General features: G+C 48.5%; 1 protein-coding gene across 3 annotated transcripts in view; it reads left to right on the top strand.

The window, feature by feature from the left end:
• The first annotated feature begins 7333 nt into the window (after positions 1 to 7333).
• EIF2AK2 (eukaryotic translation initiation factor 2 alpha kinase 2) overlaps positions 7334 to 16367 on the top strand; it is a 51605-nt gene continuing 42571 nt past the window's right edge. For 2 of the 3 annotated variants that reach the window (XM_062209259.1, XM_062209257.1), the window contains exons 1-3: positions 13948 to 14035; positions 15265 to 15399; positions 15748 to 15868. In XM_062209259.1, coding sequence (XP_062065243.1) covers positions 15281 to 15399; positions 15748 to 15868 — 240 coding nt within the window. In that variant the 5' untranslated portion in view covers positions 13948 to 14035; positions 15265 to 15280. Of the gene's footprint in view, positions 7540 to 13947; positions 14036 to 15264; positions 15400 to 15747; positions 15869 to 16367 lie in introns of those variants that run through there. The other variant, XM_062209258.1, reaches the window with a different exon arrangement.

Raw genomic sequence — 16367 nt, 5'->3', positions numbered from 1 at the left:
CTGGTTGCCCCTCTTCTAGTCCAACTCTCTGCTGTGGCCCGGGAGTGCAGTGGAGGATGGCCCAAGTGCTTGGGCCCTGCACCCGCATGGGAGACCAGGAGGAAGCACCTGGCTCCTGGCTTCAGATCAGCACAGTGTGCCGGCCGTGGCGGCCATTGGAGGGTGAACCAACAGAAAAAAGGAAGACCTTTCTCTCTGTCTCTTCCTCTCACTGTCCACTCTGCCTGTCAAAAAAAAAAAAAAAAAGGCCTATGGGATCAAGCCAGGAGCTTCCTCCAGGTCTTCCACTTGGGTGCAGGGGCCCAAGGACTTGGGCCATCCTCTACTGCTTTCCCAGGCCATAGCAGAGAGCAGCTGGGACATAAACCAGTGCCCATATGGGATGCCGGCACTGCAGGGAGCAGCTTTACCTGTTTATGCCACAGCGTTGCACTCCCCACCCCTGTGGCTTTTAAACAATTTCCTTTCCACACTTGGGGAAGTGTCCAAGTTTGAGTGCTTGCAGATCCAGTGTCTGTTGAGGGCTAATTTCCACATTGCCTGGTTCACGGATGGCTTCTGGTTGCTGCATCTCACATGACAGAGGGCATAAGGCAGCTTTGTGGGGCTGGAATTAGTGCCTCCCAAAGGCCCCACCTTCTAACAGCCCCTCCTTCTAATATCACTGCAGTGATTAGGCGTAATCATACGAATCTGGGGGAGGACACACTTATCCAGACCACAGCAATGACAGACTCATGTGCATTTGTGGACGACTGATAAGAGAATTTTAGAAATACGCTGAATAAAGTAGTAGAACAACAACTCTGAGGGTAAGAGCTGCCAGAGACGTGGTACAACCTAAATACCGACCACTCTGCAATTTCCAGGCCGGAAAAACAATTGTTACTTTTCCTCTGCTAGTAGAAAGGGAACTAAAAATACTTGATACACACAACTTTCTATTTTTTAAAAAAATTATTTATTTATTTGAAAGAATTACAGACAGAGAGGGGAAAGACAGATCTTCCATCCACTGGTTCAATCCCCAAGTGGCCACATAGGTCAGGACTGGGCCAGGCTGAAGCCAGGAGCCAAGAGCTTCTACAAGGACTGGGGCCATCCTCCGCTATTTACCCAGGTGAATTAGCAGGGAGCTGGACTGGAAGTGGAGCAGCCTGGACTTGAACTGGCACCCATATGGGTGTTAAGCCAGACAGTGGCTTAACACACTGCACCACAGCACTGGCCCCACACAACATTTTTTTATCTCTATCTATTTGCTTTTCTGTTGTACACTGTGATCTCAAAGTCGCTGTTAAAAGGCCTATGGGATCAAGTATAGGTCAGTACACTATTGGTATTCACAAAGAGTTACATATTAAGTAAGGTCATATTTGACAATTTACAAAGGTTATCAATTACCTATCTACCTATCATCTGTCTACCCATCTACTTTCCCAAACACCAGTCACTTCCCTTCCTACAAACACTCCATCCTTTGAAAAATCATTTCTAGACAAAAACTTTGAAGTTACAATGTTACTTTATTATCATTGTATTTCCAGCATAATGCTACATATAGTAGATATCAATATTTCTTAAATAAATGAATATCTGAATGAATTTTTTCCAAGTAGTTTTTTTTTTTTTTTTAGAATATAACATCAATTGGAATGATTTTGATGTAAAACAGAAAATCAAACAAATTGGTTTATACGAGGAAGGAAAAGAGGAGAGCTGTTACAACCAAAGAACCATGGTGGGTCAGGCTTCAGGGAAGATTTATCCAGTTCTCAATTAAAGACCTGATCGCAATCAAAGACCTGATTTTTATTCTCCTTTGTCTTCTTTTTTGAAAGACAGAGGAGACCAGAGCAGGGGCAGAGAGAGCAGGGAGAGAAGAGCGAGAGTGAGAGCAAGAGCGAGAGAAAAAGCGAGAGAGCAAGCGAGAGAGAGAATGCTCCCAGTTGCTAGGAGGCTGGGCCAAGCTGGATCTGGGAGCCACAAACTCAATTTGGATCTCCCATGTGAGTGGCAGGGACTCAAGTAACTGAACTATCAATCATCTGCTGTCTCCCAGAGTACACAGTAGCAGGAAGCTGTAGTCAGGAGTGGAGTCTGGACTTGAACCAGGCATTCCAGTGTGGGATACAGGCATACCAACTGGCATTTTGGCTGCTATATCAAGCACTCATCCCCAAGATCTGATTCTTTTTTTAAAGATTTATTTTATTTATTTGAAAGTTACAGAGAGAGGTAGAGATAGAGAGATAAACATCTTCCATCCGCTGGTTCACTTCCCAGATGGCCACAATGGTCGGAGCTGTGCTGATCCAAAGCCAGGAGCCAGGAGCTTCCCCTGGATCTCCCACGCAGGTGCAGGAGCCCAAGGACTTGAGCCATCTTCCACCGATTTCCTAGGCCATAGCAGAAAGCTGGATTGGAAGAGAAGTAGCCAGGACCAGAACCGGCGCCCTTATGGGATGCCTGCGCTTCAGGCCAGGGCGTTAACCTGCTCACAGCTCCGGCCCCCAGGATCTGATTCTTAATAAATGTATATTTTAATTCCATTTCCCATGAACTTCAAAAATTTGGTTTGAGAGGCAGAGACAGAGACACAGGGAGAGATTGTTCATCCACTGGTTCACTCCCTGAATGCCTGTATCAGCCAGGGCTCAGGCTGCTAGGAGCTGGGATCTATCCAGGTCTCCATTGGTAAAAGAAATAGACTGTTCCAGAGAGTTAATTTTCTTTGCTTCTGCTCTCCCCATCTGTCTCCTAAAGTATGAACAGTTAAACCCACGTTTTCCGGATTTCTGTGGAGTTAAAATCTGCACGTAATCTGGAGCCGGCCAGTGACCGATGAGCAGCGGCGCGTGATCTGGAAGGCGGCAGGAGGACGAGGGCATCCCTCCGTGGCGGGACGAGCTGACTCCTCTGCAGTGCTGCAGCACCACTGCTCCCCGGTAAGTCGTAGCCGTCATCCCAGCAGCTCAGGGGCCCCTCCTTCCCCTTGACTTGATAGCATGAAGAGCTTGCAATGGCCACATGCACTTTCACACTCCCCTCCAAAGAACTATGGGGTCCCTTGGTAGAAACAGAGATCAAGATCATGGCAGCGGAAGTCACTTACTTGGCAAGCGTGCAATCAGATTTAATTGTGAAAGGCAATCCTTCCACTTCTACCACTTCCTGGGCTCAGCAAGGTAGTGGGTACACTTCCTGCGCCTGAAGGACAGGCTGCCCAGCTTGCTAGGTGCTGTCTCCCCCCAGAGGCTGAAGCGGAGTCTTTGGCACTGCATCCCACTGTCCTGCAAGGCCAGCCGCTTGCAGGTGATAAGCCGCTGGATCTCATGCTAGTCAGTGTACTGTCTACGAAAGCATGTCCAACAAGGCTATGCTGGCAGAAGCACTGCAGGAAAGCAAAGCAAAACCAAGCAAACGGAGTACGTGTTTACTCAAAAGAGGGCAGCATCCCTGCCCCTGCACGGGGCAAGGACTCCCAGGTAGCGGTGAGCCACCCGTGTTGTCTGTCTGGTCTCCCTTTCAGTTAGTCAGCTTTTCAACACTACTACAAAGTGCCCGGGGCACCGTGTTTATGGAGATAGCTTTATTTTGGCTCATGGATTTGGAGATGCCACCTCTGGTGATGGCACTCTCGCTGGTGGAGTCCTGAGGTGGTGCAGAGCCTCATGTGGCCAAGGGGGAGTGCCTCTGTCTACATCTATGTCTATGATCTCCTATCAAGCCACCAGGATTGAACCATTTAATGACCAATCCAAAACAATCACCTCCTAAAGGCCCCGCCTCCAAACATTGTACTTGGATGAAGTTCCCACCCTCTTAGTACCATTAACATGAGACTTGGGGGACCAAGCCTTCCCATGGACCTCGGGGTGGGGGACATTCAACATCCAAACTATTGCTTCCTGGGGTGTCCAGTGTGGAGCTCTATAAGGGCGCTCAGTGCTGGTCTCTGCGGTTGCACGTTCGGTGCCCAGCAGCCAGATCCGCCTTGAGAAGTTCACACGGGTGAACTCACCCACGCGTTCCATTTGTGCTGCCAAAGGCAGGCAGGGGAAAGTCTGACAGAAGCCTTCTCACTCACCTGCTTCGCAAGAGCTTCCTCAGAAGTGGGTGCCACAGGTGAACATTCTCAAGTGAATCCAATGTGCTCACTCTTTTGTTTAAAATATTTTATTTATTATTTATTTTAGAGGCAGAGTTACAGAGAGAGAGAGAGAGAGAGAGAGAGACAAAAAAAAAAAAAAAAAAAGAGATCTTCCATCCACTGGTTCACTCCCCAGACAGCCACAACTGCTGGAGCTGAGCCAATCCAGAGCCAGGAGCCAGGGGCTTCCTCTGGGTCTCCCACATTGGCGCAGGGGCCCAAGGACTTGCGTCATTTTCTACTGCTTTCCAGGCTGTAACAGAGAGCTGGATTGGAAGCAGAGCAGCCAGGACACAAACCAGCACTCACAGAGGATGGGAGCATGGCAGGCAGAGGCTTAGACTACTATGCCACAGTGCTGACCCCCACCCTTCCACTCTGCCCATTCAAGTGGCCCACCCACATCACTTCCTCTGGACCTCCTGATCACCAATCCTCTGATCTCATGCTTTTGCAATCTGGAAACATCCAGCAAAATTGTTAGCCCCTGGCTCTGTACAGGCCAATGAAGCAGGGGCATTTGGCTCTTTGTGAGAGTAAATAGTTTGCACACTGTAAATCTACTCCAGTATCCCAGCTATCCTGAGTATTTTTGATTCCTTCAGCTGCATTACTTGACATTCCAACTCCATTTAAATGGGGGCCACCGTTACCCCAGGTTGTGGGAAAGCAACTGAGCAGACGGGGAGAGCCACTGGTAGCTGCTGGAGCTAGCACAAGTCTCTCTTCACGTCCTCTTTAGAATCACGTCCATGCACATTTCCTGGGTTTTTCATGATGCAAACTAGTGAAGTCTTGCAAGTCTATGGTTGTGTGAATGAGGTCCCTTTGAGAAGATCTTGTCCCTGTCCCCTTGGGGCAGGTGGCATCTGATTCCAATTATAGGATTGAAGGCATGAGGAAGGAATGGACTGTTAGCAAATCAGTACCTCCTTGCCAGGTGACTGCTCAGGTTCTTCAAGCTAATCCAACAATCAGACGATGGTGGGAAGTGTGTGGAAATTCAGCAGAATTTGGGAGGGCAGTGGTACTCGCACTCATTCAAATCTACCCCAAATCCCAGACTTTGGTTCTTTTTTTTTTTTTTTTAATTATTTATTTATTTGAGAGGTAGAGTTACAGACAGTGAGAGGGAGAGACAGAGAGAAAGGTCTTCCTTCCATTGGTTCACTCCCCAGATGGCCGCAACGGCTGGATCTGTGCCTATCCGAAGCCAGGAGCCAGACGTTTCCTCCTGGTCTCCCATACGGGTGCAGGGCCCAAGCACTTGGGCCATCCTCCACTGCACTCCCTGGCCACAGCAGAGAGCTGGCCTGGAAGAGGGTCAACCGGGACAGGATCGGTGCCCCGACCGGGACTAGAACCCGGTGTGCCGGCGCCGCAAGGCGGAGGATTAGCCTAGGAAGCCGCGGCGCCGGCATATTGTAATTCTGATCTCTACAGCATCAGACCCTACTCCTGCTTTTTGCAACCTTAGCCCTGAGGCCACATGAAACAAGAGGTCCTGTGACGGTGCTTTAGTTGGTCACTTTTCTCAAACTGGCTTGGGCAGTTCAGGGACAAGTCAAAAAACTTGTTCCTGTTACTGCCACTGTTGCTGTCAGAGCCACTCCACACCCACGGAGCTGACAAGTGGTCTCCAGAAAACATCTACCACTGACAGTCTTTTTGCATCCGGAAATGCCAGAGAAGATGGCTCTGTCTCCCATCCACCATCCAACCCTCCCACCAGTGTGTCATGTTCGGGGAACTTAAACCACGCCAAATAAAAGTGTAGATGTTAGTTGTTGATACCCTGCAACACAGGGGGAATGCGGAAGTGGGGGGAGGGGGCGACCGCTTAGGGTACAGTATTTCATGTATATTTGAAGTCTACCTTAGCACCACCACCCTCCCTCCCCCTTGGTGAGATGCTGAGATTCTTGAATCTGGTTCTAAATTTGCTTCCCCACTCTCCTAACTTCCTCAGTTTTCTCATCTGTTGAATGGGGATAGTGATGGCATCTACATCGCGGTAGCGTGAAGACTGTGCATTGAACGGTGTACGACACAAGCTAAGTGCCCAACACTCTTCAGTCGAGTGCCCCTGAGCCAGTGTGACCCTCGGAGAGTGTCACAGGCAAGTGGCAGTATTTATTTATTTGAGAGGCAGAGCTAGAGAGAGAGTGAGAGACAGAAAGAAAACTCCTCCATCCATTGGTTCACTCCCCAAATGGCCGCAATAGCTGGAGCTGGGCCATAGGAAGACAGGAGCCAGGAACTTCCTCCAGGTCTTCCAGGGGGGTGCAGGGGCCCAAAGCACCTGGGCCATCTTCTGCTTTTCCTGGCCACAGTAGAGAACTGGATGGAAGAGCAGCAACTGGGACACACACCCTTGTCCCCATGGGATGCGGTTCTTACAGGCCAAGACTCAGCCTACTAGCCACAGCGCCAGCTAGCGGTTCTTACACACGGTGGACTACTGGGACTGGCTTCTGATAGCTCACTTCCTGAGGCCTTTGAGGGAGCAGCCCCCTAACCCCAGACCTGCTGGGCTGGGCGGTGCTGGCAAGTGTCCGTTAATGAATGGATGGGGAAGCACGGATCGAAGGGCTACAAGGACCCCAGCCCCAGCCAGGCCCAGCTTTGACAGGGCCGGGGGCTTGAGTAGTTTATAAGCCTTGGCTTGGATTGAATCCTGCTTCTGCCTCCGCCGGTGGCAGGACCCTAGGCAAGTTAGTTTACTCAGTTTCAACCCCACACTGCAAATCTGCTTTGAAGAAGAAATGAAATCTTTGGTCCCGGCGCCCAGCTGAGTCCAGCGAGCGCTCGGCAAGTGCGGGAGACCTCTTCCTCCCTTCCCGAGGACTCTTCCCGCAGCGGGCCAGGGGCCGCCCCAAAGAGCCCGGCAGGGGCCGAGGAGTGCCGGGGCGGCAGCCCGGGTCTCCAGCGCCCAGGCCGGGGGAGGCGCCAATTTTCCAGGATCCCGGAGCGGGTGTGGGCTTGGCGAGAGGGGCTGGCGGTGGTAGGAAGAGGCGGAGTTCGCGGAGAAAACGAAACCAGAGGGAACTGCAGAGACTGGGCCGGACTGCGGCCGACTGCGGCGGCGGCGCGGGGCGCACCGGCTGCGCGGCGGGCTCCAGGCTCCGGGTTCCCGGCTCCGGGCTCCGGGCTCCGGGCTCCGGGCTCCCGGCAGGCTCCTGGGAGCGGCAGGTGCAGCGCTAGCGGGGCGCTCGCCAGCGTTCCGGGGAGAGCCCAGCCCGCGCCTCCGACCTCCGACCTCGGACCTGGGCGCGGTCCAGAAGCCCCAGGCGGCCTGCCAGGTTCAGCAGCCCACCTGAAGGGGAAAGGCTCGCGGGGCGCGGTCCGAGCTGAGAACCATATCCGGCGAAGAGTATCGAATCGAGGCAAGTAACAAGTACCTGCCAGGCAGTGACTGGGGGGCGAGGGTCTCAGGGGAATACGGACAGGCCCCATGACTTGACTGGCGGGTGGGAAACAGGGAGGCCTGAATTTACTCCAGATAGGCGAGATGATCCCTGGCTAGCAATGTCCTACCTGAAGCGTTAGAGCTTTCTAGGCGCGCGGCCTCGGTCCCCGCACCATCCAGTCCTCTCGGCCACCTCTCTACACCCCCGCAGCCGGCGGTGTCCCTCTCAGCACCGCGCCGGACCGCCCTCCCAGCTTCCCAGGCCGGCCACTGGCCAGGCCCCTTGCGCCCTCTCCTCGGGCCGCACTGGCCTCCCAGCCTCCAGCCTCTGGGCCTTTGCACAGCGTCTTTGCCCTTCCTGGAAAGCTGTTCCGCTACACTTGCGCTGGCGATTCAGATTTATCTTACACTTCTTTCAACGCCAGCTTCTTAGAGCAGCCCTCCCTGAAAAGGAATCCCACTCTGCCCTGCTGTCCCCCCTACTTTGGGACTCTGTGAGTGGGTTTGTCCGTGAGTTCACAAGAGCAGACTTTTGTTCACTGGTAGAACCCCAGCACCCAGAACATAAGTGCTTATTGAATATTTGTTAAATACATGATAATTTATAAATTCTCTTATTTGAACCTGATGATCCCAAACAGTAAACTAGAAGTTTAAACTACTGAACAAGTACGGGGCGGGGATTGGCCTGAAGTCACAGCTGAAGTCACTTATGCTCTGGCAGAAGATGGACAGATAGCATTAGGGTGTGATTGTGATGGAGATTTATTTTAGGTGGACCAGTAAGGTATAGAACCTGGTGCCCACAGAGCTTATTGATGAGTTTAAAAAGGGGTGGGGGGAGAGGCTGGTGCTGTGGCTTAGTGGGTAAAGCCGCCGCCTGCCATGCCACATCCCATATGAGCACTGGTTTGAATCCCAGCTGCTCCTCTTCCAATCCAGCTCCCTGCTAGTGAGCCTGGGAAAGCAGCATGCACCCTCATGGGAGACCTGGAAAAAGCTCCTGGCTTCAGCCTGGCCCAGCCATGCTGTTGCATTCATTTGGGGAGTGAACCAGCAGATGGAGGATCTCTCTTTTTCTGTAACTCTTTCAAATAAATAAATAAAGTCTTAAACAAACAAACAAACAAAAACAAAAAAACCAAGCAGCCAGGGCTGTGATGAGGTTTGGGCGAGGTGGATTGGCAGGCCCGTGGAGAGGTCCTGCTGCCCCTCCGGCTTCAAGACCGTGGATCCTGATAGGTGTGTAGGAACTTTCTAGTATATGGAGGATACTGAGGCTGTATTCCTGGTGTAGAAAAAGCCGTGGGTGTGAGGACCTGGAAATGCTCTAGTTACCCATTCACTCAGATTTGGCCTCTTCTTTCTTGTTTTCATGGTCTGTTTTACAGTTGTAACAAAGGGAACCGGGGCTATGAAAGAGTGTGAAAAGGGGTCTCAGATTTGAGCTAAGATCTGTAAGAAGTAGGAGTTAAGCAGGCAAAGGCACGGAGCCTGTCAGGAGGAAGAGAATTAGATGGAGGCAGCTGGGAGTTCAGGAAAGAGGTGATGGAGACATACCTGGAGGTGATGCTCAGGGAAGTGAGAGGAGAGGAGAGGAGGTCTGAGGGCTGGGTCATTTACATGACAGGACGACATTTACAAGAAAGGAAGGTAACAAGGAGACTGAGAAGGAGGGTGGGTGTCCAAGAAGTCCAGGCTAAGAAAGGCAGCAGGAGCCAAAGGCAGAGGAGTAACAGTGTGAAATGCCGGGGAAAGGCCGAGTGGACCACGTCTGAAAACTCACGGCTGCATTTCTCAACTGGGAAGCTGTTGGTAACCGTGACAAGGATAGCTGTGGTGGCTGCCTGATTGGACTGATGCTTGAAAAATACGATGTGGCTACTATTTTTTTTAAAAGGAGGGGATAACAAATGTTGGTGAGGATGTGGAGAAATTGGAACCCTTGTACTTTGTTGGAAAGAGTGTAAAATGGTGGGCCACTGTGGAAAACAAGTCGGTGGTTCCTCAGAAAGTTACACAGAAATACCACGATTCATCCTCTTCTAAATATTTACCCAAAAGATTTGCAAGTAGGGACTCAAGTAGATGTTTATTCACCGGTGTTGATCGCACCATTAATCACATGCACATTTGTCAAAGGGTTAGAATAACCTGTGGCCATCAGCAGATGAATGGATACATAAAATGCGGTATACACATACAATGGGGTATTATTCAGCCTTATAAAGGGAGGAAATTCTGACCCATTACTACATAGATGAACCTTGAAGACACTACGCTAGAAGAAATAGCTAGACATAAAAGGACAGATACTGACTGCTTCCAGTTATATAAGGTGCCTAGAATAGGCATAAAGATAGGCGGTAGACTTGAAGTTAGCAGGGACTGAGGTGGGGTGTGGGGAGGAAGGGGAATTATTGTTTGATGGGTACTGACTTTCTGTTTGGGATGATGGAAGTGGTCAGGAAGTGGAAGCTGGTAATCACTTCAAAACACTGTGGTTGTGGCCGGTGCCGTGGCTTAACAGGCTAATCCTCCGCCTTGCGGCGCTGGCACACTGGATTCTAGTCCTGGTTGCCCCTCTTCCAGGCCAGCTCTCTGCTATGGCCCAGGAAGGCAGTGGAGGATGGCCCAAGTGCTTGGGCCCTGCACCCGCATGGGAGACCAGGAGAAGCACCTGGCTCCTGGCTTCGGCCGCAGCTGCCATTGCAGGGTAAACCAACGGCAAAAAGGAAGACCTTTCTCTCTGTCTCTCTCTCTCACTATCCACTCTGCCTGTCAAAAAAAAAAAAAAAAAAAAACAACAACACTGTGGTTGTACATAATGTCAGTGAATTGGACACTGAAAATCATTCAAGGAGGATAAATTTCGTGTATATTTATGTAAATAAAACCATAGGGGGAAAAAAAAAACCAAAGTTTATGATGGCTGCAAGGTAGAGAAGGAATGGAGGTGGCTGTCGGAACTGGTTGTGAGGTTCATGCAGTGATAGCCCAGGAGGGAGATGGTGATGGCTTGACATCTGGAGAAGTAGGATTTTGTAGACAGAATGGAGTTAGGGACTAGAAGAATGTAGGAAGAAGAAACCTGTTTCCCAGATTCAGACTTGCATGGATGGTGGAGTCATTTTCTAAGGAAAGAGACTTCAGACCAGCTTGGGGCAACATCATAAAGGCAGTTTGGGGATATCTTGAGTTTGAAATTCATTCAAAATGCTCAAGTGGAGATGTTGGATAGAGAGTTCAGAAGTTCTGAGACAGGTTCATAGAGGATATGTACATATTAGAGTTAATGGCAAATAGATGATCATTGATGCCATGAACATGAAAGAAATTACCTCAATGAGAATGTCTAGAATGAAGAGAATAGGGTCTTTGGACTATGCTGGTATTTTTTTTAAAGATTTGTTTATTTATTTGAAAGGCAGAGTTACAGAGAGGCAGAGGCAGAGGCAGAAAGAAAGAAGTCTTCCATCCACTGGTTCATTCCCCCAGTGGCCGCAATGGCTGGAGCTGAGCTGATACAAAGCCAGAAGCCTGGAGCTTCTTCCGGGTCTCCCACATGGGTGCAGGGGCATCTACTGCTTTCTCAGGTGCATTAGCAGGGAGCTGGATTGGAAGTGGAGTAGCCGGGACTTGAAACACTGCCCATATGGGATGCCAGCACTGCAGGTGGTGGCTTTACCTGCTATGACACAGCACCAGTCCCCATGACAGTATTTAGAGCTGCAAGGATTAATGTGTGTTAGAAAGAATGACCATGGAAGAAGGAACATCAAAAGAGCTTTGCAACAAGTAATAAGAAGTTCACTGGATCTGTTTTCTGTTTCTATGGATTTAATTGTTCTGAATGTTTTCATATAAATGGAATCAAACAATATACCTTTGGTATCTTTTTATTTTCACTTAGCATGTTTTTAAAGTCCATCCCACATTTTTTTCACTTTTCTTTTTTTAAAGAACATTCTTCTTTCGTTCTTTTCTTTTTGGAAAACATTCTCTTATTTATTTGAAAGAGTTACAGAGGGAGTGGGGAGACTAGGAGAGATCTTCCATATGCTGATTCACTCCCCAGATGGCTGCAACAGCCAGGGCTGGGCCAGGCTGAAGCCAAAAACCAGGATCCAGGAGCTTCTTTGTCTCCCACAGGGGTACAGGGGCCCAAGCGCTTGAGCCATCTTCTGCTTCTTTTCCCAGGCCATTAGCAGGGAACTGGATCAGAAGTGGAGCAGCAGGACTTGAACTGGCACCATATGGGATGCTGGCACTGCAGGCAGCAACTTGGCCTTCTACAACACAATGCCAGCCCCCTTTCTTCACTTTTCTTCAGCTGATGGACATTTGGCTTATTTCCATTTCTTGACTCTTGTGAACAGTGCTGCCATAAACATTTCTATATAAGCATTTTCATGAAAACCTGTTTTTCAATTCTTTGAAATTCCTAGAAGTAGAATTGCTGGATGATAGGGTGGTTCTAAGTTTCATTGTTGAGGACCTCCCCCAAGCTGTTTTCCACCTCAGCTGTAGCACTCTACATTTCCATTAGCAACATCTCCAGGCTCCACATCTTCACCAACACTTTTATTGTCTCCTTCTCCTCTTCCTCTTCCACCTCCTCCTCTTACTTCTCATTCTACTAGGTGTGAAGTAGTAGCTAGGTGCATTTCTTAAGGGTTATTTATTTATTTGAAAAGCAGCATAGCAGAGAGTGAGAGGGAGAGACACAGAAAGAGAAATCTTCCATCTGCTGGTTCGCTTTTCAAATGGCCACAATAGACAGGACTGGGCCATGCTGGAGCCAGGAGCCAGGAACTCCTTTCAGGTCTTCCAAGTGGGTATCAGAGATTCAAGTACTAGGGTCGTCTTCCACTGCCTTCCCAGGTGCATTAGCAGGGAGCTGGATCAGAAGCAGAGCAAATGGGACTCAAACAGTCACTCAGATATGGGATGTTGGCATAGGCTTAACCCACTTTACCACGACATGGACCCCTAATTGTAGTGTTGATGAATGATGCTGGGTATCTTGTCATGTACTTATTGGTTGTTGTGTCTTTTTTGAAGAAGTGTCTGTTCATGTCCTTTGATTTTTTTTTTTTTTAAATTGGGCAGTTTGACTTCTGTTGTTGTGTTATAAGAGTTTTTTTAAATTTTTTTTTTTAAGATTTATTTTATTTGGCTGGCGCCGTGGCTCAACGGGCTAATCGTCTGCCTTGCGGCGCCGGCACACTGGGTTCTGGTCCCGATCGGGGTGCTGGATTCTGTTCCGGTTGCCCCTCTTCCAGGCCAGCTCTCTGCTATGGCCCGGGAGTGCAGTGGAGGATGGCCCAAGTGCTTGGGCCCTGCACCTGCATGGGAGACCAGGAGAAGCACCTGGCTCCTGGCTTCGGATCAGCGCAGTGCGCTGGCCGCAGCGGCCATTGGAGGGTGAACCAACGGCAAAGGAAGACCTTTATCTCTCTCACTGTCCACTCTGTCTGTTATCCTGTCAAAAAAAAAAAAAAGATTTATTTTATTTATTTGAAAGAGTTAAACAGAGAGAGAAGGAGAGGCAGAGAGAGAGAGAGAGAGAAAGAGAGAGAGGTCTTCCATCTGCTGGTTCACTCCCCAATTCTCAATTGACTGCAATGGCTGGAGCTGCATTGATCCGAGCCAGGAACCAGGAGCTTTCTCTGGGTCTTCCCACGTGGATGCAAGGGCCCAAGGACTTGAGCCATCCTCTACGACTTTCCCAGGCCATAGCAGAGAGCTGTATCAGAAATGGAGCAGCCGGGACTTGAACCAGCACCCATATGGGATGCTGGCACTGCAGGCAGTGGCTTTACCCACTACGCCACAGCACTGGCCCCAAAAGCATTTAAAATGTGTTCTATATACCAAACCTTTATCAATATATGATTTACATATATTCTGTCCTATAAATTGTCTTTTCATTTTCTTCATATTGTATTTTCATATACACAAAAGTTTGGGATTCTGATGAAGCCATTTTTTTTCTGTTTTCTTTGTTGTTTTTGATTTTTGCTATTATAGCTAAGATTCTATTAACAAATCTAATGTCATGAAGATTCATCCTTATTTTTCCTTCTAAGCATTTTATAGTTTTGATTCTTACATATAGATCCTATTTCCTTTAAATTTTGTTTTTCATTGTTATCATCTTGATCCATTGAGAACTGTAAACTAAGATCTTCATTCACCTACAGTTAAATTATCCTAAAATTGATTTTGGCACATTTCAAAGGGACAATTTTCTAAATTTTATTTATTTATTTATTTCCATATAGCAAAGTCTTTCATGATTTCATAAACTTCACTTATTATACCTGTGCTAAATCTTATTCTTCTCAACCTAAAAAAGTCTAATTCTACTCCTCACAGCCTTTTTAACTTCTCAAGCAGATGGACAAATTTGCACTCCACACTCAGTGGAGTTGAAGAGCAGAGTTACAGAGGACTCCCATCTTTTTCTGGTTAGTTGGGTTTTTAAAAAGCTCTGGGAAAATTCACTTGGTTGTGCAGCCCACGGGAGAAAAAGAAAGATTTTTTTTGTTATTGTTTTCTTTTGTTTTTCTTTTTTCGCTTGAGAGGTAGAGTTACAGAGAGAGGGAGAAATCTTCCATACACTGGTTCACTCTCCAAATGCCCACAACAGCCAGAGCTGGGCTGATCCAGAGCCAGAGGCTTCTTCCTGGTCTCCCAAACAGGTGCAGGGGCCCAAGCACTTGGGCCATCCTCTGCTGCTTTCCCAGGCCACAGCAGAGAGCTGGACTAGAAACGGAGCAGCTGGGATAAAAACAGGCGCCCATGTGGGGTGCTGGCCCCACAGGTGGAGATTTTGCCCACTACGCCACAGCACAAGCTCCAAAGAAAGGTTTTTTTAAATTTTTTTCTTTTTTTTTTTGACAGGCAAGAGTGGTGGATAGTGAGAGAGAGACAGAGAGAAAGGTCTTCCTTTTTGCCGTTGGTTCACCCTCCAATGGCCACTGTGGCCGGCCCATCGCGCTGATCCGAAGCCAGGAGCCAGGTGCTTCCTCCTGGTCTCCCATGCAGGTGCAGGGCCCAAGGACTTGGGCCATCCTCCACTGCCTTCCCAGGCCATAGCAGAGAGCTGGCCTGGAAGAGAGGCAACCGGGATAGAATCCGGCACCCCAACCGGGACTAGAACCCGGTGTGCTGGCGCCGCAAGGCGGAGGATTAGCCTGTTAAGCCACAGCGCCGGCCCCAAAGAAAGGTTTTGAAAGAAGGTTTTCTGGCTGGCGCCGCGGCTCAATAGGCTAATCCTCTGCCTGCAGCGCCGGCACTCCAGGTTCTAGTCCTTGTTGCTCCTCTTCCAGTCCAGCTCTCTGCTGTGGTCCGGGAGTGCAGTGGAGGATGGCCCAAGTGTTGGGCCCTGCACCCCATGGGAGACCAGGAGAAGCACCTGGCTCCTGGCTTCAGATTAGTGCGGTACACTGGCCACAGTGGCCATTGTGGGATGAACCAACGGAAAAGGAAGACGTTTCTCTCTGTTTCTCTCTCACTGTCCACTTTGCCTGTCAAGGAAAAAAAAGAAAAAAGGTTTTCCCTGAATTTGTATCGGGCTGAGATGAATTTTATTAAGGAGAGTCTTCCTACCCCTGTTTGTGTCATAAGCTTGATTGGAAGATCAGATTAAATATGTTCCCTGAGTTCACTCATTTGAACATGTCTTTTGTGGTAGGTTACTGGAGGAAGAAATGGCCAATGATCTTTCACCAGGTTTCTTCATAGAAGAACTTAACAAATACCGTCAGAAGCACAACATTGTACTTAAGTATCATGAACTGCCTCAGTCGGGGCCCCCGCATGCTGCGACGTAAGTTGCTGTACAAAAGGGTGTGTCCCTATAAATGTCCACTTGGGGAATGGTAGCTCTGGCATAACTTTGAGGTCAATACTTTAGCTCTAGAGCAAACTTTCCAGAGAGTTCCATAAGAGTCCCCGTGGGATAAAATGGAAACCTCAGATGACTCCAGGGGCAAACAAGGATATAAGCTTTTTTGTGCTTCAAGAAGATATGCTGTTGGGGTGGCTGCTGAAATTCTACATAGTATGTAGGTTCAAACCCTCGTGGTGGTCCTAGGAGGTAGTGGTGATTGGAGCACTCGTCCTTAGATAATGCATGAATTGCATAATATTTTTCAAATATTCTCTCTCTAATCAGGTTTACCTTTAAAGTTATAATAAATGAAAGAGAATTTCCAGAAGCTGAAGGTAAATCAAAGAAGGAAGCAAAAAATGCTGCAGCCAAAATAGCTGTTGATATACTTAATAAAGAAAATAAGGTGAGTTATTGCCTTTTTCCTAGTAAAAGGGAACTTGCAGTTTATATATATATATATATATATATATATATATATATTTCTATAAGCAAATACAGGTACAGTAAAGACACTCCCAGGTCCGCTTATGTTTTGGAGTTGAGGTCAGTCATTTTTCCTTGTCTCCGTTTGTGTAGAATGCTGGACAGGAAGCTGACCTAGGCAATGGTGGGCAAAGCTACCCAGGTATTATTTTGCCTATTTAGAGCGTCAGCAGCAGTTCAGTTCTCTACAGTGGAATAGCGAGCAATGTTCAGTGAGAAATGAACTCCAGGCTCCAGGAGGGGAGGTTCCCTCCACCTTATTGAGGAAACCACAATGGAAAAAGAAAAAGGTGAAAGTGATTCTAGGGAGAAGGAAGAATGTAGAGAACTGATGTGAACGTGCTTGGTATCTCAGAAGATGAGCCTGGGTAAACAGTATAGAAAGAAAAATCTGATGAGATTTCAGCAGAAGATGCTTA

The sequence above is a fragment of the Lepus europaeus genome, chromosome 13 (genome assembly GCF_033115175.1).
Source record: "Lepus europaeus isolate LE1 chromosome 13, mLepTim1.pri, whole genome shotgun sequence".
Classification (NCBI taxonomy): Eukaryota; Metazoa; Chordata; class Mammalia; order Lagomorpha; family Leporidae; genus Lepus; species Lepus europaeus.
The sequence above is the reverse complement of the archived record's forward strand: the minus strand, read 5'-3'. Positions and strand labels throughout refer to the sequence as shown.